Source organism: Telopea speciosissima, chromosome 10 (genome assembly GCF_018873765.1).
Source record: "Telopea speciosissima isolate NSW1024214 ecotype Mountain lineage chromosome 10, Tspe_v1, whole genome shotgun sequence".
Classification (NCBI taxonomy): Eukaryota; Viridiplantae; Streptophyta; class Magnoliopsida; order Proteales; family Proteaceae; genus Telopea; species Telopea speciosissima.
This window is the reverse complement of record NC_057925.1, coordinates 55,250,680-55,270,754: the sequence shown is the minus strand read 5'-3', so window position 1 is coordinate 55,270,754 and position 20,075 is coordinate 55,250,680. Positions and strand designations below refer to the sequence as shown.

Sequence of the window (20,075 nt, the reverse complement as noted above, 5' to 3'; positions counted from 1 at the left end):
TTTTAATATAATATACCCACATAATATGTATGTTATTTATTTTAATTTTATCAATAATTGATGAACAGTATAAACCTTATTAAAAATTCATGAAAGGAGGAAAGAGACAATAAATTAAGGGGGAGCATAGAGTCACACACGTCCGACAACCAATGAGAGCACGCATTATGACATCTATGAAAGTGAGATTTCCACTTTTCATGGGGGATGCGATGGTCATTTCGTCCCCCACAGAAAACATTTTTCCATAAATTAATTTCAGTATCTTTTTTTTAAAAAAAAATAAAAATTCCAATATCAAATTGAAGGCTTGTTTCTTGCATTTGTTTTGTAGTCGTCCAAGTCAACACAATTCCTGATGTATCACGCATTTGTTTTGTAGTAGTCCAAGTCAACACAATTCCTCTTGTATCACAAAATTCAACACGTAGTTCATATATCCTTTTCCTTTGGGTAAAACACATATTTCCTAAACAAGGATATTCCTATACTGTCATGTCATTGTATTGTCTTAATCTTAAATTTAAGGAAAAATATTGTCTACATTGCTGATACACACCCTCTCATCCTCTTTCGCTCCTCCCATGAACATGCGTGCTTCTTTAATTATGAATTGTGAGGCATTCTATCCTGTGCATCCATTGGATGCCCCAGCTCCTTGAGAGAAATTAGATCCTTAAGAGTTAGAAGAAAACAAAACCATCAATTATAGGACTATATTTATTGTCTATGAGGATCTATAAGTCACTAGAGATTGCCGTCCCAACTAAAGGAATGACAACCAAGGGATGGGGGCAGAGGGAGAGTCGAAACAATGACTTTTCCCTAGACTTAGGCCAACACTCTATTACACTAACAAACACCACCACGAGAGCATATTCCCTTGTCTAGGTTGGGTTAAGTAAGATATGCCATCCACCAAAGTAAATCTGTGCTCATTTGCAACATTGGATTACAATTCACTATTAGTTTTGAAGCCCCACAAGGCCACAATCCCCCTTATCATGGTTTCAAGAATGACATGCATAGTCTGGTCTTGTGCCAGGTATGACTTCAAAAAAAGCCAACTGGAAGGCAAAGATCAACGTTGTCGACACCATGTAAAAGAGATTTCCTGGGCTATCCTCTTTCCTTTTACTTTCATTTTTCATTTCTCTTATTTTCCTTTACCTTTGTGAGGACCTCAGTTTTTCCTTATTTTATTTTGAAAGGATTCATGTAGCGGACCTCATCCAGTTGGGATACGACTAAGTTATTGTTGTTGAAGACAAAATTATCCGGATACAACAGATGCATATCGGTATCGAAATCGACCGAGACCAATATATATATATATCCCGATACCAATATTGCCCATCATGATCCACCTCGTCTTGATTTCATTGCCTTGTCGTAAACCCCACGCATGTTTCAATGGGCGGGCACAAGGTGGATAAACGTGGAACAATCTCATCCGATTTATTTACTTTCTTAGGCCCATTTTTCTATCGTTTGATTTAAAAACTAAATAAACATATACCGTTTGATTGGTATATTATGTTAGGAAGGATGCGAAGTGCAATGAACGGTTCAGAAAATCCAAAAGGACGTCTTATCTTAGAGATGTTATACATAGGATCCATTTTATGTCCGCGTTTCAACGAACAAAACGGAATAAACAGAAAAAAGGTCGGCTGGTTTTGAAATTTCGTGGAAAGCCCAAAAGCATTTATTATACAAAGTCTACTAAATACACTCGGTTAAGTTTTCCCTCCTCTCACTTTCTGACTCCGAGTGCTAAAGACTCGGGACGAAGAGTGAAAGAGGAAAAAAAAGAAGAGAGAGAGAGAGAGAGAGCGAGCGAGCGAGAGGAGAGGGAGAGAGAGTAGAGACGATGAAGCACATTTTCAAGAAGCTTCACTTTGGTGGTAATCACGACCCCAATCGATCGAACGAAATCCCTGCGCCATCTTTATCTTCTTCTTGTGCATCTGATAACCGTCAAAATTCCGGCCAAAATTCTGGTCAATCTCCGGCGAGTCCGTCTTCTTTGTCGTCGTCGTCTTCACCTGCTCCAGCAAGTACTGTTAGTGCGCCTAGTGCGCTTACTTCGGTCTCAATCGATCGACAGGATTATTTTTCCTCCGAAGAAGAATTCCAGGTTCAATTAGCCCTAGCGATCAGTGCATCCAACTCGGATTTCCGTGATGATCCTGATAATGATCAGATCCGTGCGGCGACTTTGTTGAGCTTGGGACGTCTTCGAATTGATTCAGCAAGAGAAGTGGATGAAGCTGCTGAATCGTTGTCGCGTCGGTATTGGGTGAGTTATTTCAATTGGTGTTGTCTGCTCTAGGTTTTCTCATTACGATACTGTAAATTTTATTCCTTTTGAAAAATTGGAACTCCTTAATACTTCAGCTCGTGCTGCTGATGCGGAATTGTGATTCTGATACTGTGTTTATTGATGAATCCTGGAGAATTTGCACTGTTTGGGATTCTGTTACTGTTTTTGTTGACGAATGTTTAAGAATCTGGACTGTTGGTTTTAAGCGGACTATTGGGTTCGAATGTTGGTTGCGCAACTGTTGGAAAAGATTGTCGCTTCCTTAATTGGTGATATTATGAATTTAATTGTGGCCAAGGCAAATATGTAAAGCCCCAGTAAAGCTAAGGATTGACCAACCAACGAAGCCTAGGCCTCCGGTGGCCCCAGTCTATTCATATTGCTTTGATGCTGGATTCTAGGTCTGTGTCAGGAGTTTTAAGTTGTCAATGCTTGATTTGTGTGCATTTATGAAATTTTAGCTGTTGAGTATGCTGTCACTGAATTTAATAAAATCAGTCTTTTTTTTCCCTGAGGTTTGAGTAAAGTATATTCAAAATTTGTAAATTAATAGTGAAGTATCACTTCTTTGGCTTCCTAATCATCATTATAAGGTCAATGTCGCAGTTGGATTGTTTGGATTACCAATTGCTAAGTCTGTATGATTTCATATCTGGTCTTTTTCCAAAAACATTATGTCCAACAAACAGGGATGAAGACAAAAAAGAAATCTGGAAGTGTTATCCGACATGGAAACAATTCTATGTCCTGGCTACTACTAGATCAACCTTTGTATTTGCAGAGTAGGTGGCCAAAGCGTGCACAGCCTAAAATCAGTAGGAAAAAAAGAAAAATATGCATTGCAAAGCAGTCTCTTGTCCATTTATCACTCCTCCCACATATCTTATGGGACATGTTAGAATTTAATGTGAAAAAACTTTATGCAGTTTATGGGTGCAAAATATATTTTTGTAACTTACATATATTTTTCTTTTCATGTCTTAGTCTGCTTACATTTGTCATTTGTGCACCAGGACTATAATGTGCTTGACTATGAAGAGAAAGTGGTGGATGGTTTCTATGATGTATTTGGGTTAACAAGTGGTCCTTCAAGCCAAGGAAAAATCCCTTCACTTGCAGATCTTCAAACAAATGTTGGGGATCCTGGTTTTGAAGTTGTTATAATCAATCGGGCACTTGATCCTGCGCTTGAAGAGTTGAAGCAAGTTGCACATTGTATTGCATTAGATTGTCCTACTCCTGATGTTGGTCTTTTGGTACAGAGGCTTGCCGATCTTGTTACAGAGCACATGGGTGGGCCAGTCAAGGATGCTAATATCATGCTGGCAAGGTGGATGGAAAGAAGTACAGAGTTACGGACTTCTCTTCAAACCAGTGTGTTGCCCATTGGGTCTTTAAACATTGGTCTATCACGTCACCGTGCTTTGCTTTTCAAGGTTAGGTATTACAAATTATTTCTAAATGCTATCCTTCAAAGCTCCAATATCCATATATTTAAAAAGAAAAGTAAACGTCATGAGGTGTGACCTTTGTATCCATCATAAGGTAATGCTCCCTCGCCATAGGAGGCTGGGTCTTTGTGATAGAGGTGTCTGGTCAAATTTTAGCTTGATACGATCACAAGAAGTGGTTACAAGTGAATCTAATGTTTTGCAAAATTACAAGAATGCAATTTTATACTAATGAAATCTAGCATTCTGGTACTATTCTATCACTTTGAAGAGACGTCCCTTACTTGGTCAGGGTTGAAATCTAACCAATGGGATGGTTTTGGGTCCCTCGATCGCATGGACCCAACTATTGTGTGCCACATGTAAGTAGTGTTTCCCAATTTTTATAATATTTAACTACTGACGTGTAATGTATGAAGTATTGGTGTAATTAATGGTGTTTGAACCTTGAAATGTGGTGTTGGAAGCTGTGGACCTTCTCAGTGACAGCTTTTCAAAGTTTCTCCCTCACTGTAAGATGGAGCTTATCAATCAGCATATTGAGCTTATGTTTAGTTATGACCTAAATTCACAGTCTAAACACACTGGTTCTCTAATGCTTGAGGATGTAATTACAAAGTTAACTGCTTAATTTTATATGTTCCTTTTTGCCCTTTATGTGTAATTTGGTCCTTTCTCCTGAACACAGGTACTAGCAGATAACATTGGGGTTCCTTGCAGACTGGTTAAAGGAAGTCATTACACTGGCATTGAGGATGATGCTGTCAACATAATTAAGTTGGAGAATGATAGGTTATGCTTCCAATGTCTTGGGTCTTTAGTTCAGAACTTATATTTATATACATATATATTTTTTTGGTTGTTTAGTTTGACTTTGTTCATTTTTTACAAAATAATTTATTGATGGAACATCTTTGTTAACTGCAGAATTGTACAGTTCTAGTTGAAATTTGTGTGTGAGTTTTATTCCATTGTAGTAGTAATTGGCAGATATCCATAAGGCTTCTCGGTGAAATTTGATCTTAGATCTTTTACTTTTAATAGTTGGTTGAATGTTACAATTTATTCTATTTTTTGGATTGCTAAGAATTAAATGGAGCAGGTGAATCCATTTAATTTCTTTGCTGCAGCTTGAATTTCCGAAGATAAAAAATCTGCACCAAACCCTCAATCAACTACTTGCCATTTAACATAACACCCTTTAACAAGAGAAGCAAATAGCCGATGAGAATTGTATTGTATATAGCTTTCATTAGGCTGGCTTTTGGGTACAAGGAATGAAGTTCAGATCTAATTAATGTGGATGCTTTGTGAGTATGTCACATTTATTTCACCTAGTCCCACTTATAGATTGCTTCCAAGATGGATCCATTTCTTGCCTCTTACAGTGAGGTTCACTTATTTTATATTGGTTTTCAAAAATTATTATTCCGTTCATTATTTTCTTTTGTTTCTCCCCCTGCTAGTAATTAGCTCTCTAGTGTAACTGATGTTACAGAGAAGGAACAAAAGTGTCTTATACTATCATAATCCAAAAGGTTATATAAAGTTACATCTTTCCTTGTATACTACCGTTGTGTTTTATGTTATTTTCCAGGTGCTCCTAACATCATTACAGAAAATTTTGCTTTATAAGTGCTTCGTATTTTCCATTCTTAAGAATGTGTGGTGTTTACTATGTATGCACCCTCCTTTTTTTAAATACAAATTGAGGTAATACCAGACACAGATAATCAGTGTTAACAGAAGAGAAAGATGAAGACAATGAAGAAGAGAAGAGAGAAGAGGAGCTGCAAGTATTAGAGAAGAAAACACTCATGGTGTGGCATTGTACCAAACTGTGACCTACTGTGCTGCTTATATAACTTAATGAGAAAATTCAAATTACAAGAATACTCTAAACTACTAAACATTACATAAAGAACCACTAAATCAGAACTATGTACCCAAATTACCCCCTGCGGTAGCATTAACACAATAGGAACAAATTTAACACTCCCTCTCAAGTTGGAGGGTATACATCACCCATGCCCAGCTTGGAACAGCCTTTCCGGAAAGCAGGACTAAACAGAGGCTTGGTAAACATATCACCCAACTGATCTGCAGAAGAAACGAAGTAGCAATCAATTTCCTCATCACTACATCCCTCACAAAATGACAATCGACTTCAATATGTTTGGTCCTTTCATGAAACACCAGGTTGCTGGCAATATATGTTGCAACTTGATTATCATAGAATACCTTCATAGGCTTAGTAGCCAAAAACATAAACTCTTGAAGCAGTGATTTCAACCACATTAACTTGGCTGTTGTATGAGCCATGACCCTATGCCAGTCTTAGATAAGAGATCTAGAACATACTTTCTTTGTGAGAAACTAACCCCTTTTTTACTCCGAAACACTTCAATACCAAGAAAATACCTGAGGCCGGAGGGCACCCAAGTATTTTATCTGAAAATGCTGGTATAGATAAGACTTCACCTCTGTAATCCCAGACGCATCATCATTCATCCCCAGAGATAATAATATCATCGGCATACACAACCAATACAGTCACTCTAGAATTCTGGCAACGGACAAACATAGAATGATTAGATAGCATTGCGAGAAATCCGCACCGAGTAACAATAGAACTAAACTTGTTAAACCATGCTCTAGACGACGACTGTTTGGGGCCATAAATTGCCTTGTGTAATTACAAATTTTGTGAGCATTCTCTCCCTAAGCAACATACCTTGGAGGTTGTTCCATATAGACCTCCTCATGTAGATCACCATATGAGAAAGCATCTTTGATATCCAACTAATAGAGGGGCCAATCCAAATTCATAGCTTAAGGAAATGAGCACACGCCCTGAATTGAACTGAGCAACAGGAGAGAAGGTCTCAGAATAATCCACACCATAGGTTTGAGTATACCCCTTCGCAACCAGTCGGGCTTTGAGCCGCTCAACAGAGCTAGGGTTGTCAACAGGCTAGGCTTGCCCTAAACCCTAGCCCAACCATAAGGTCTTTTAACTCATCACAAGCCCTGCCAGGGCCTAACAAACCCTCGACCAGTCCCGACCCTGCCCTGGCAGGGTTTACAAGAGCTTGACCGGCCTTGATTGACCTTGATTGGCCGGACCGGCCCTGATTGTCCCTCATTTCTATCTCCCTTTCCTAATGTCCTCATTTGAGACTCCAGCCTTCGAAACCCTAACTCAGTGGCTCAGTGATGCCATGGCAATCAACAATGAGGACCGATTGAACGAAGACATCATTAGCAGGTGAGAAGATCTTTCCATAGGAAGAATTAGGGTTTGGACGATGAGTTCGAAGGTTAGTGACATAGATAATAAGCTAAAGTCTGCAAGGATTTTGACAGCGTCCTGAACTATTTTAGACTAAATAAAAATTACAGAGGAGAAGAGATAGATGAGAGATAGAGCTGCCATTACTGGGTGATGAAAATCACATCTGTGAATGGAAATGGAGAAAAAAATAGAGAGATCACCAGCTCTAATAAAGTAGATAAATCAATAGAAGTGAGAAAAGTAGAGATCGGCAAAACACTAGTGCAGATTTCAAAGATTCATTAATTAACTAATCTGAAAGGGGAATAAGAAATTGATAATAACAAAGGAAGCGTCTGAAAATGTTTCTCTTGATATGGCTCCAAGCTTATTTAGAAGCACCTAACTATATCAAATCCTCAGTTTACAGTCCAATAGTCATTTAATCATTTGAAGTCAAAACGAACCACCAAATTTATGAATATATGAAATTCTGTAGGCAACCATAATTAAAGCAGAAAAACAGAAAACAAAGAAGAAGATAGAAAAAGAAAAACAGAAAACCAGAGAAAAAGAAGAGGAGGTGAGGAGGAGAGGACGAAAAGGGGGAGGGGTGGATGGGTGGGAAAAGAATAAGATCTGATGAAGAAGAAAAAGACGATAACCTAGCCTGAAGAAGCAGCAGCAGCAGCAAGACTTGGTAACTTACCGCAAGTAGGGGTGTCAACGGTTCGTGGACCAAGATCTATCCGGCAGCATCCTATCGTCAACCTTGCAGCTGGACTTGTTGAGTTTGAGAGAAGACATTTCGTGATATGAACAGTTGAAGAAGAGAAAGAAGGAAAAGGTTGGGGAGGCAAAGCTGCAGGATTTATGGGACCTAATACAAGGTCAGGCTGGGCAGGGCCGGGCTCAGCCTGAGGCCTCAACCCAGGCCCGGCCCGGCCCTGTCTGGGCTCAGGGCGGGCTTGGTCTGGCTGGGTTTGTTTGACACCCCTAAACAGAGTCATCTGCATTGTATTTAATAGTGTACACCCAGCGACACCACACAATATCCTTACCTGGAGATAAATCCACAAGAGTCCATGTCTTGTCAAGAAACTAAGGCATCCATTTCTACTCCCAAAGCCCCTTTCCACCTTTCCACCCAGGATGAGACAAGGCCTCATAATGGGTTTTAGGAATAGAATGAGTAGATAATGGTAAACCAAAGATTTGGCAGTGAGATAGAAGATGGGAAAGAGAGACAAAATTTTCATTAGGATAAGGAGCAGGTATCTTTGCAAAGAGCAACCTGGGAAGTCATGGATTTTTGAGTGCAGGAGCGGGTACCTTTGTGAAGAGCAACTGGTAAGTCATCTGGAGGCAAGGAGGAAGCATGAACTTCAGGCAGAGGAGTAGATTGTGTGTTCAGCTGCAAAGCAGGAATAAATGAATCATGTTGCACTGTCCTCTTACGCTGCTGATACACTTTCAGTGGTGAAGGCGAGGTAGTAGTTGGATCACGTCATCAAACGGCACAAGAGCTGGGATAGGAGGGAGCTAACGACATCGTTTTTCTCCCATACTCAGGTAAATGACAAATGGAAGAAAAATATGGGGTATTTAAAAAAAAAACAATAATAACATTTGCATTAACAAATTGTCGTTCTGTAATAGGATCATAACACTTATACCCCTTCCTGAGTTCGTGAATAACCAAAAAAATACATTTGACAACGTGGGGAGATAAGTTATCAACTTGAGGTTGCAAATAATGAACAAAGCATGTGCATAAAAAAACTATAGGCAGCAAAGAGAACAAAGGAGAATCAGGAAACACTATAGAGAGAGCAGTCCGGTTATCAAGAACAGCAGAGGCATTTGGTTAATCAATCAACAAGCGGTTAACACAGCACCACACCAGAAACTTTATGGAGCATTCATATGAACCATCAAGGACCGAGCAAAGAAAAAAATAAATGTCTTTATTTTTTTTCTCTCAACAACCCCGTTTTGTTGAGGTGTATAAGAACAACTCTTTTGACGAATCATGCTATGATCAAAACAAAAAACAGATTCTAATGCTGAGAGTACTCAAGTGCATTTATCGAACCGAAAAACTTTAATAGAAATATCAAATCGAGTATGTATTTCATTATAAAAATCCGTTGAGAACCGTGGGATTGGACTGTTCCTGCAGAGAAACTTTCAGTAAAAGAATGATGTAGATCAGCTTCAAGTGGAGATCAATAAGTATTTTAAGGGTGTCAATTTGGAACCGAAACCGATCGCTTAAAACCATACCAAACCATACCGTTACAAAATGGTACGGTATGAGAAAACGGTATAGGCCTCGGTACGTTACGGTATCGGTTTTTACATTGAAACCGTCGGTATGTACCGATACCGTACTGTTTTAGACATACCGTACCAATACCATACCGTTTTGGAGGGTAAACTTGTATAATTAAAAAACTACCTAAAGGGTTATGAAATTGAAAACGGGAAAGTAGAAACCCTAATTCCTTATTTCCCTTCAGCCTTTCCCCTTCCTGGCTTCCTCGCGGCAATAGGTGGCTGCACACCACAAGAGAAATCCCTAAGCAGAGTCTCTCAAAACAAAGAAAAGGAAGATGGCCAACTCTGATTAAAGGTGCTCTGATACCATGAAGTAATACCAAACACAGATAATCAGTGTTAGCAAAAGAGGAAGATGAGGAAGAAGAAGAGAAGAGAGAGAAGAGGAGTCGCAAGTATTAGAGAAGAAAACACTCACGGTTTTGGTCATTGTACCAAATTGTGACCTATGAGAAAATGCAAATTACAAGAATAACCCTGAACTACTAAACATGACATAAAGAACCACTAAACCAGAACTATGTACCCAAAGTACCCCCTGTGGTAGCATTAACACAATAGGAACAAACTTAACACTAATAATATAAGATTCTGAAATAGAACAGAAAAAAGTTGTCTCAATCTTCATTTTCTGAATCCTGTTTAGTATTTTTTTCCCTTTTTGGTAATTCAGTATTTCAGTTATATGAGTTCTTAAACATATGCGATGTTTGTTGGACCTGAAACTTTATTCAAGTTCTCAAAGTCAATTGTAGACATATCAAATTCAATTGTATTAAATTGGACAAACAAATTTAATTTATGTTCGTTGTTTCGGATGTTATGGTATCTAGTGGTGTTGGATTAACATCCAGTACTAGTGGTAAACGCCATGTCCTGCCAATATTTTCTTTGCAGCTATTTGTCAAAAGGGCCCTGATACTGGCTTCTTTTTAATAGCTCAATGCAATTTATTTTGTTCCAATGGTCCCAGCACTACCATTTTAACAGAGATCCCTTGACTTCCGATGATGGGATTCATAACCTTTTTTTTGGAATTTATGCTATTTTTTTCTGTTATTGGTACTGTACTCTCTTATTTTCTGGAACTAACTTTTATTTTTCTGCATTCAGGGAATTTTTGGTTGATCTGATGGCAGCTCCTGGGACACTTATACCAGCTGATATTCTGAGTACAAAAGATGCTTCCTTCAACTCCTATAATCCGAAATTGAACAAAGCTCCCTCTTTCCGGGCAGCTAATGAGGTGGGAGTCAGTTACTCAAGGCCAGAGCCATTACATGGTGAATGTAGTGGTGGAAATGGAAAATCTATCCTTGAGAATAATACAACCTCAGATAGAATTGTAAGTCCTCAAAAAACACAATTAGTGCCTTCTGTCTCGCCTACTAGCAGTGGAATGCTGCCCCCACAGATTGGCAGCAGTTCTGCTGGAAATTCAAAGATTTTGCTTTCTGCTAATCAGTCGCATAATCTATCTTCTTTGGCTGCTGGAAATTCCTCACAGAATAAAGGGAATCAAGAAGGCCTTGTTGTTGGTGATAGTGTGAAGGAGCATATTAACTTAGTGCCTTATCCTCAAGATACCAAGGAGGACTCTCAAAACCTTTTTGCAGATCTTAATCCTTTTCAAATAAGAGGATCCAGCAAAACTTCTGGACAGAAAATACCACCAGACTATAAAGTTAATGATTTTCAGAGGCAGAAAGAAAACATTGCCTCAGGTCCTGGGAGACCCCCTTTGCCATTGAAATGGAAGAATCGTTCTACGTGCAATGAGGTGCCTAGAACAAAACAGTACGAATTTGTGGAAGGACTCTTTCCAAGGAACAAGCAAGAAGCTCAAGATTATAATGCATCGTCATCAGCTTCCCCCAGCTATGTTACTTCAGAAAAAGTCTATGCTGAAATTTCTAAAGTTAACACTTCTGAGGCCTCCACAGTTTCTCATATAGCGAGTACAAGTAAAGCTGACATGAATACCTCTGGTTGTGGAAATTCAGTGGTGACATCGAACACAACTCAATATGATAGATTGCCTTCTGATGAGGGTGTCATTCAAATGAATAGACCACTCGCATCAGTTCAATCTCTTGAGAAAAATCTTCAGCAAGATTATTGTCGTAAAGATGGGGCAGTTTTGCAGAATAGCATGGTAGACCAGACAAATGTTCATGGCAAGAATATTGTCGGTAAGCTTGACCGAAGAAAGTGTACTCATGACAGATTTATGAACACTAGCTCAAAATCGAAGGATCAGGAAAGTTCAAGTTCAGCAGTAGATACCAGTCCAAGTAGGCTTGACACAATGCTAGATGATGTAGCAGAATGTGAAATCCCGTGGGAAGACCTTGTCATTGGTGAAAGGATTGGATTAGGTAATATTATTCAGCTGAGTTAAAAAAATTTTGGGTTTTGATGCAATTAGTTTTATTGGAGTTTTTTTTTTTGTGAATCCCTAAAGTGATTTATCTACCATTCATTTTCTTTAATTTTTTTTTCTTTTATTAAATTCTAAAATAATGCTTTGCTGCTTCCAAATGGAATATGATTTTGTATTTCTGGGTACTCTATTCCACAGATTCTAGTTATCATTAATTCTGTCAGATTTGTTTACTTTTGGTCTAGATGAAAAAATTTCATTTCCTTTTGCCCCTTCATGAATAGTTCTCATATTTTCTTCTCAGCGAGGATTGTAATTCATTGACTGAATTGTAGATGGTTCTGTTCTCTTTCTTTTTTTTCTGCTCTTCCACTCGCTTCACTCCCATCTTTCTTGTCTCTTTTGGAAAAGGGGCGAAGGGTGAAGGGTTTGTTTTTGCTTGCTTATCATAGTATGCTATACTCACTGGGATGCATGATCACTTCTGTCTATTGGATAGGTTCTTATGGGGAGGTTTACCATGCTGATTGGAATGGCACAGTAAGTTTTTCTTTACATTCTCTCTCCCTCTTTTTTTAACTTTCTTTATATATGTTAATCATGTAAATTGTAATAGCGATAGTAGGGACTAGGCAATGGGAGAGAATAAGTCAAACCTTAAACTAGGGGTGACAGAAACCCTGACCTGATCTGAAACCCCAGATTTCAGTTAGACACATGCCCCTGTCCAATCTGTTTTGTCCGAAATGTTATATTAAATCCATAGTATATTGCCACTTAGTGTTATTAATAATAGTTTAATTAAGAAAAAAAAGAGAGCGTCCTAGTTCATGAGTCTCCCGCAACTGCAGGGTCTGGGAGGGGTAAATGTATGCAGCCTTACCCCCTGCTTCACAGGAGAGGCTGTTTCCAAGTTTTGAACCCGCAGCCAACAGTTTGCAATAGTGCAACTTAACCATTGCGCCAAGGCTCGCCCACTGTTTTAATTAACATAAAAAATTTCCAATTTTGAAGATTGGAACTCGAAAGTCAAAACGTAAAAGACACAGCTCTGTCATTTTACCTTTCCAAAAAAATAAAGGACACATCTCTTTCCGACTGGGATAAACTTTATGTATAATACTATAATTTGAATCAACCTATAATTTTGTTATCTCAAATTCAGAAGAATCAGATAAAGTTGGCTGAAGTGCCCAGGATTCAACCTATAATCTCTTTTAAATCTTCTAGAATATTCTCAAGATCTCCTCCCTATGATCTGCATTGCTAGGATTTGTGAACCATATCTTAGTGACCAATTTGCCTTCTGTCAAATATGATGTGGAGCCATGTGATAGAGGACTCTGTACGACTGTACCCATCTCTCAAGACTCTGCTCAAAACAAGTAATGGAAGTGTCTTAAACTTGAATTGAAACTAAAAATAATTCAAGAATGCAACTAGTTTCCATTAAAGTTGGATGCTATTCATGTAATTTTATGAAACTTTAAACTCACTGTTAACCACTTCCTGACCTGTGAGATGGGTGCAACATTCTCTGTCCAATAAACCCACCTTTGTGATGCTTAACAGGATATATATATATATAGGAGTATGTATAGTTTGGGGCATGCATTGGTCTTGTGTGCATGAAGGGGCCAAATGTTGATTAGAATTTGAGGTGGAAACGAAGCATCATAGTCTTCATATTCTGACTCAGAATTTACTAATGGAAGACAGTGCTGTTTCTCTCAGACATTGGGAAGTGCTCTGTGATAAATTTTAAAATATACTTGTAAATTTGATTGTGTCTTGAAATCTTGAAATTTTTTGACTTTCATAAGGTTTATTTATTAAAACTTTATTACTAGAATACTCCTCTTACCTGATCAAAGATTAGGATTATTCTGACTTCTGGCTTGCCATTATTTGTTGAAGCACAGGAGGTAGCTGTGAAAAAGTTTCTGGATCAGGATTTCTCTGGCGATGCTTTGGAAGAGTTCAGAAGTGAGGTAAGCGGCAAAGCTGTTTCTAAGGATGCCTTCTAGTGAACGAGATTTATGAAAGATTATGCTTGTTTTTTATCGACACCTGATAAGGGTTTCTGCTGTTTATTTTTAAATATCAGGTGCGAATTATGCGCAGGTTGCGTCATCCAAATGTTGTTCTTTTCATGGGTGCCGTCACCCGTCCTCCCCACCTTTCTATAGTCACAGAGTTTCTTCCAAGGTAGAGTAGGTCACCTACGTGACTTGCAGTTGCAATCATTGTCTTCTTACAGCTTATGGAAGTTTGTATGGTATTCATTTACAACATAACTAAGGTCATCTAAGGACTTTGTAGTTTTGTAGTTACAAATGTTATGGTATCAAAATGGCTGAATGCTTACTTCATGGGCTATCAAGTCTAGCTTGCCTTGATTGGCTTATATCTGCCATGTGGGATTGGCAGGTCCCCTTCCATTTTCCCTAAATGAGTGAGCCACCAAGGTGAACTTGCATTTGACAGGTGTGGTGAAATACATTTGCCCCCCAGAATTTGAGTACAGTATTTCAAATTTCTTTCCTGACAAGTCATCGGATGACAATTGCTGGAGGTATGCGTGGCCATCTATTAGAATGCTCTGTGGGATAGAAGGGCCGAAACCTGGTGCAGGACCTGCATCGGCAAGGTCCCAGGAGGATTTCATCTATTAAAATTCACAACATTTATCACTTTCTCCCCGTTCTGTCTTCTTCTCTCTTACCTTTTCTTCTCTTTACTAGGGTACCAAGTAACTAAAACAACTGTGCTAGGAATTATGCAGCCTCTATAACCAAGAAAGAGAACTCACTCCCAGCTTTCAGATTGGGGACGCATCTCCCAAAAAATTATTTACCGTCCAAAACCTATGCATATGATTTGAATTTGAAACTTCTTCTCTCCAGTTATAAGGATAAGGTCCACATGGAGGAAAATGTTTGGGACAAAGTTGCATGATTTTGCAAATTGGTGGGGGAACTTTCCCATCTATCCCACTCCACCCCCAAAAAAGGGAACTCAATGGAACCTATTCATTGGCGTGCTAAATTTTTTGTATCAGAGTTTCTTCATTGTATCTTGCCAAATAGTTTTCTGCAATTGCTTGACTTATAAATACTTTTGGTCTTCCAGGGGAAGCTTATACCGTATTCTTCATCGTCCTAATTGTCAAATCGATGAAAAGCGCAGAATAAAAATGGCTCTTGATGTGGTATGAATTATCAGAATTTTACCAGTGCCTTTGCATCTTTATCTATATTATGTTTTCTTATCAGATTCAAGGTATCTTTTTGTTCATCAGGCCAAAGGTATGAATTGCTTGCATGCTAGCACACCAACAGTTGTTCATCGTGATCTGAAATCACCAAATTTATTGGTTGACAAGAATTGGAATGTCAAGGTATGAAGGTTTTTATAGTATGGATCATTTATGTTTAGTTTTCAGAGTTATCTTTCCTGGGTTTTACTGCACGTGACAGTGGATCCATGCATGCCCATTGAAGGACGAAAAAATGATGCACTTTGATGTGGCAACCACCTATAGAATCTCTCTCTGTGCGCCCCAATCCGGCATTTGTCATTTGTGTTAACTCGGGAAAAATGGTCTTTAACCGGGGACCACTAGGGGGGATCCCCCTATTAGATTGTTCGCCATGCCTTTTTTCAATAGGAGCTTTAGATGCCATTGATAGTAAAGGATAGGAATCAAGATAGCTAGGAGAGACTCTCTTTGTGCATTTATTCTAACTCTAAGTTCTGGAACATGAAGGTTTCTGATTTTGGACTCTCACGATTGAAGCACCATACATTTTTGTCTTCCAAGTCCACTGCTGGAACGGTGAGAATCACAAAACCAATTGTAAAGATATATTCCTATTTATGCTTGGAGATAAAAAGTTCATCTATGCTTGTCACTGGCGCATTCCTCTTTCTGATTAAATTCTCTTGAACCTGCTAGCCGGAGTGGATGGCGCCTGAAGTTCTCCGCAATGAACCCTCCAATGAGAAGTAAGATAAACAATCGTAACTTTTCTAGATTTTCTGTACTGTAATGTATTTATATAGTCTTGTAGCGGTGCAGTGCTCATTGCTTTCCTGGCTGCTTGGCATGGAAATCTTTGTATTTCTTCCTTGACTCTATTATTAGTTTGTTCAGTTCTATAAGAAGTAGGTGTCCACTGGTATTCTCTCTCTTGATGGGGAAAGAGGTTTTGCCCCTGGATTTAATTTATTATTTCAGTTTTATAAGGAACAGCTCTGATTGGTATTCTCATTTTTGTTTCTTTAGGGGTAAAACATAACCAAAAGAAAGAATTCATTGTTCATGAATTTTTGTCAAGAAGAATGTCAAAGATGTGGAGAGAAAGGAATCAGAAATGATATATAATTCTCTCTATAGCACTAAAATGTGAAGAAAGAAAGCATTAGGTTCATTTGTAACTTGTCAATTTTTGTGTTCTTAAACAAATTGTGTATGTTACCATAGTATTGAATTATAAGGAATCCATTTATCAATATGGCTGCTCTAAAGAATGAATGTTTGTTGGAGTACCTTTGTGGTAATGGGGATGTAACTGCTTTTTGTGGAAAAACAGGAAACCCAAATTGCCACCTAAACAGTGAAAATTGAAAACATATGCCAGGAATTATTATCAAAATGGGAAGGAGGATGTGCTCTAAAGCAGTGAAGTCTTAGATTAACAGTTGCATGTGTGAATGAGGGATGAATAATAAAGAGATCAATAAAGTGAGGCAAATGGAAAAGAAGAAGATTTTCTGGTGGTGGTTCCAAGTGACAGTTGAAGGTTGCTGGCCTTGTTTATGGAAACACTATTGATTTGACAGATTGAGCCTAGATTGAATGAAATTGAGTATATGATAAATATGGGAAACATTTGGATAGGCACAAGATGGTTGCACTCTGCTCTCAATAGAGAACCAAGTAGTGAAACTTTTGGGCTGAGGCCTTGGTTGAGTCTCAATGGACTGATTGAAGAATGAAAATAAGTCAGAGACCAATGTGATGTTGATAGAATGGCACTCAGAGGAGGCAGGACCTCGAGCATGAGATGCATTGGGCAGATCTGAGCCTCAGACAGGGTTGTTTGCTACCTCCAGAAATTCTTGGTAAAAATTCAGGACATCCAAATTCTTTGGGTTTCAGGGCTTGAAAAGGAATCCTTATGAATGTATGGTTGCTATTTTGCTAATAGGGTAGAAAGAAGATTGTTTGAAGAAAGAAGATGAAAGAAAACAAGGAATTTGCAGCAATAGAAGTTGAGATAGGGTAACGCTGCTGAAAATCCAGACACCCTGTGTATTGAACATGGAAGAAACTAAACATGAAACTTAGCAATTAGAGACGAAATTATGGGATCGACGAAAAGAAATCAATTTTCTCACTATGAAGTTCCAGGGGAAATTTGGATTAGGTCAATCTTGAAACTAACTATAGAAATTGATTAGATAAGAGAAACAGCAGCCTATAATTCGTATTCCAAGTGAATAGGAGAGCAGTTTATCCTTATGGTGTCAACTGCAGCAACAATTTACACTTACTTGGCCGTGGATGATAACCAGAGTAATCCTGAGAAAACAAGGACTTGTTGAAAATCTCACGTCTGTTTATTATAACACCTCCCACAGACCCTTGTTTAAATTCAACTCTCGGGTACGGACTACGGAATGCCTTCCAAAGTAGAAACATGGGGGGATTTTCTTAGAATTCTCCTACTTAAACTGGCTCTGTAAGACCTAAAATGTAACTCTATTCTGCTCTCTCTCCCCCACCCCCACCCCCTGGTGCCCCCAACATGAGTAAACTTCTTTAATACTTGAAAGGGAATACAAAAATTCATATACTCAACTGGGTCAGTGCCCCATAAGTCACGGCAAGTTGGGTGGACCTTGATGGCTTTAGTCCCACATCAGGTGGGTGTGTGTGTGTGTGTGTGCATAACCTGTTAAGGTTCATAGCAAATCCTAACCATTAAACCGGCCTTGCCCTGCGTGACCTTAGACATCTGTATTTGTGGTTTATCCAACTGTTTTAGTGTCTTAGAGAGTTTGCATTACCTAAATCTTCATCTGTATTGCTTTTGGGGCTTTGTACAGGTGTGATGTCTATAGCTTTGGAATCATTCTGTGGGAGCTTGCGACATTGAGAATGCCATGGAGTGGAATGAACCCAATGCAGGTGGTAGGTGCAGTGGGATTTCAGAATCGCCGACTTGACATTCCCAAGGAAGTTGATCCCTTGGTTGCAAGAATAATTTGGGAATGCTGGCAAACGTAAGTTGAAAGTTGGAAATGTGCACATGCATCTTATTGCTCATACACAAGCTCAGAGATTTGCTGCTTCATCAACTGAATTGTTTCTTTTGAATCTTAGGAAATTAAAGAATAAATTGTACTTAGAACCCTTGGTTGTTCTGACAATTAGGCATGTCCTGCTCTTATTCCGACAATTCTCCCTTACTCTAGTTTTTGCTCATAGTATACACATACACCCCTTTCTTAGTCTGGCAGTAGTTAAAGAGTAGTTATTTGACTTTCAGACACTTTCGGAATACCATTTTACTCCTGAATGGCTTCAGCCCATGTAATAGACTTTGGACAAATATGCCCATTTTCTAAGCAATGTATGCTCAGAAGGACCTGCCTGATTCAACTATTACAAATGGGGATCAACTTCATCCAAATATATCAATAACATGTCCTGTAATCATTTTGGGTAATCCAAAAGCATTTCTGGAAGTCACTTGACTACTTTTTAAGTTACATCAACCTTTTTCTTTTTTCCTTTTTCTTGGTGGGAGGGGGAGGGGGAGGGTTTAACACATCTGTTACCAGTGAAAACTGAGGGAGTGAGGTATGTTTACCAAAACAATAAGGGGTGGTATTTGCCAGAAGACTCGGAATTGTTTTTCTAGTGACTTTTTCTACATTATTTTTACCTTCACTGAATAGTACTTGGGAAGAAGTGGTGAAAAAGGATATGATTAGTTTCGGATAAACCACACACATGCCTTTAAACAGGGTGGTAACAGAATTCATATAACCGAGTCACCGACCCTATTTAGTTGAGAAAACAGAAAAAATTCTTAGTTTAGTTGATTTGAGTTTTTATGCTTTTTCAATCTTGCTTTTTTGCAGTGATCCGAACTTGCGCCCTTCATTTGCGCAGCTCACGACAGCTCTCAAGCCCTTGCAGCAGCTTGTCATCCCTTCACTTTCAGACCAGCAAAGTTCTCTGCCGCAGGAGATATCCGTGAACTCTACACCTTAGAAAGAGCTTCAGCTTCCCAACTGTGAATAAAAAGGAAACAAGCTGTTGCTTTTTTCAGGGGTGAAGGTAAATATGAGAATTAGAAAGTGGGCATTGGTCCTTGATAATAGTTAGATGATTGTATGTGTTTCTGCCACATGTAAGGCCTCAGTGGCATTTTTGTACAGGGTGTTGATGGTTCTATCTACACACACACACACACACACAAATGCTTTGTAGAGGGTTACTGGATTCATAGTTTTATATTGTAATATGAAAACAAATTTCTGATTGTATTTCTAATGAAATTGATGAAGCTTTTGCTATCCAAGGCTTTGAGTGGGGTGATTTTTTGGATCTTTGATGGTACGTCGGATGTGCCACAAAATGTAGATGGGTTTACCGAGTCTTGTTTCACATGGTGAAAGCAACTGGAAGCTGCAAATATGGTAGTGTGACCATTGCTGCCAGAGTCTGCTTCTCTGCTGACTAGTGAAGCAGTGATAATGCCTAAAACATATAGGTTTCATGATTATTTAGTTGTCATTAATTTACGGGGCGGGCCTTGGTGCAACGGTAAACGTTGCTCCACTGTGATCAAGTGGTCACGGGTTCAAGTCTGGAAACAGCTTCTTTGCAAAAGCAGGGGTAAGGCTACTTACGTTATGATCCTACCCAGACCCTGCAGTTGCGGGAACCTCCTCATGCACTGGGTACACCCTTGGTGCAACAATAAACGTTGTTCCATTGTGACCAAGTGGTAACGGGTTCGAGTCTGGAAATAGTCTCTTTGAGAAAGCAGGGGGTAAGGCTGCGTACGTTATGATTGTTCTGCATTAAAGCATGGCTTTAAGATTGATTTGAAGCGGGAATGTCAAACATCTCTCCAGAAATGATTAGTGGTAGAGGTTACATCTTATTTAGTGCTGCTTTTGCTTTTAGGTTTGTTAGGGATTCATTTCCGTTTGATAATTTTCTTAGAGTCTCCGTTTGTTTTGGCGTAAAGGGAAAATTTTATTAGGAAAACTTTACTT

The 20,075-nt window shown here is 38.9% G+C and overlaps 1 protein-coding gene across 1 annotated transcript; it reads left to right on the top strand.

Annotated features, from left to right (window-relative positions):
* The first annotated feature begins 1,718 nt into the window (after positions 1 to 1,718).
* On the top strand, positions 1,719 to 19,357 carry LOC122641710 (serine/threonine-protein kinase EDR1). The gene is made up of 14 exons (XM_043835000.1): positions 1,719 to 1,806; positions 1,857 to 2,302; positions 3,340 to 3,762; positions 4,466 to 4,569; positions 10,505 to 11,769; positions 12,274 to 12,314; positions 13,697 to 13,765; positions 13,882 to 13,982; positions 14,907 to 14,985; positions 15,076 to 15,174; positions 15,544 to 15,612; positions 15,733 to 15,782; positions 17,889 to 18,065; positions 18,930 to 19,357. Exons 2-14 carry the CDS (start codon positions 1,874 to 1,876, stop codon positions 19,060 to 19,062), a joined length of 3,039 nt encoding a protein of 1,012 aa, XP_043690935.1. The 5' UTR covers positions 1,719 to 1,806; positions 1,857 to 1,873; the 3' UTR covers positions 19,063 to 19,357.
* The last annotated feature ends 718 nt before the right edge of the window (positions 19,358 to 20,075 follow it).

Bases quoted from the DNA above. Each gene is read 5' to 3' on its own strand.
- LOC122641710 (XM_043835000.1), top strand. From the start codon at position 1,874: ATGAAGCACATTTTCAAGAAGCTTCACTTTGGTGGTAATCACGACCCC. The intron at 2,303-3,339 runs GTGAGTTATTTC...TTTGTGCACCAG, and splicing joins CGTTGTCGCGTCGGTATTGG to GACTATAATGTGCTTGACTA. The intron at 18,066-18,929 runs GTAAGTTGAAAG...GCTTTTTTGCAG, and splicing joins ATTTGGGAATGCTGGCAAAC to TGATCCGAACTTGCGCCCTT.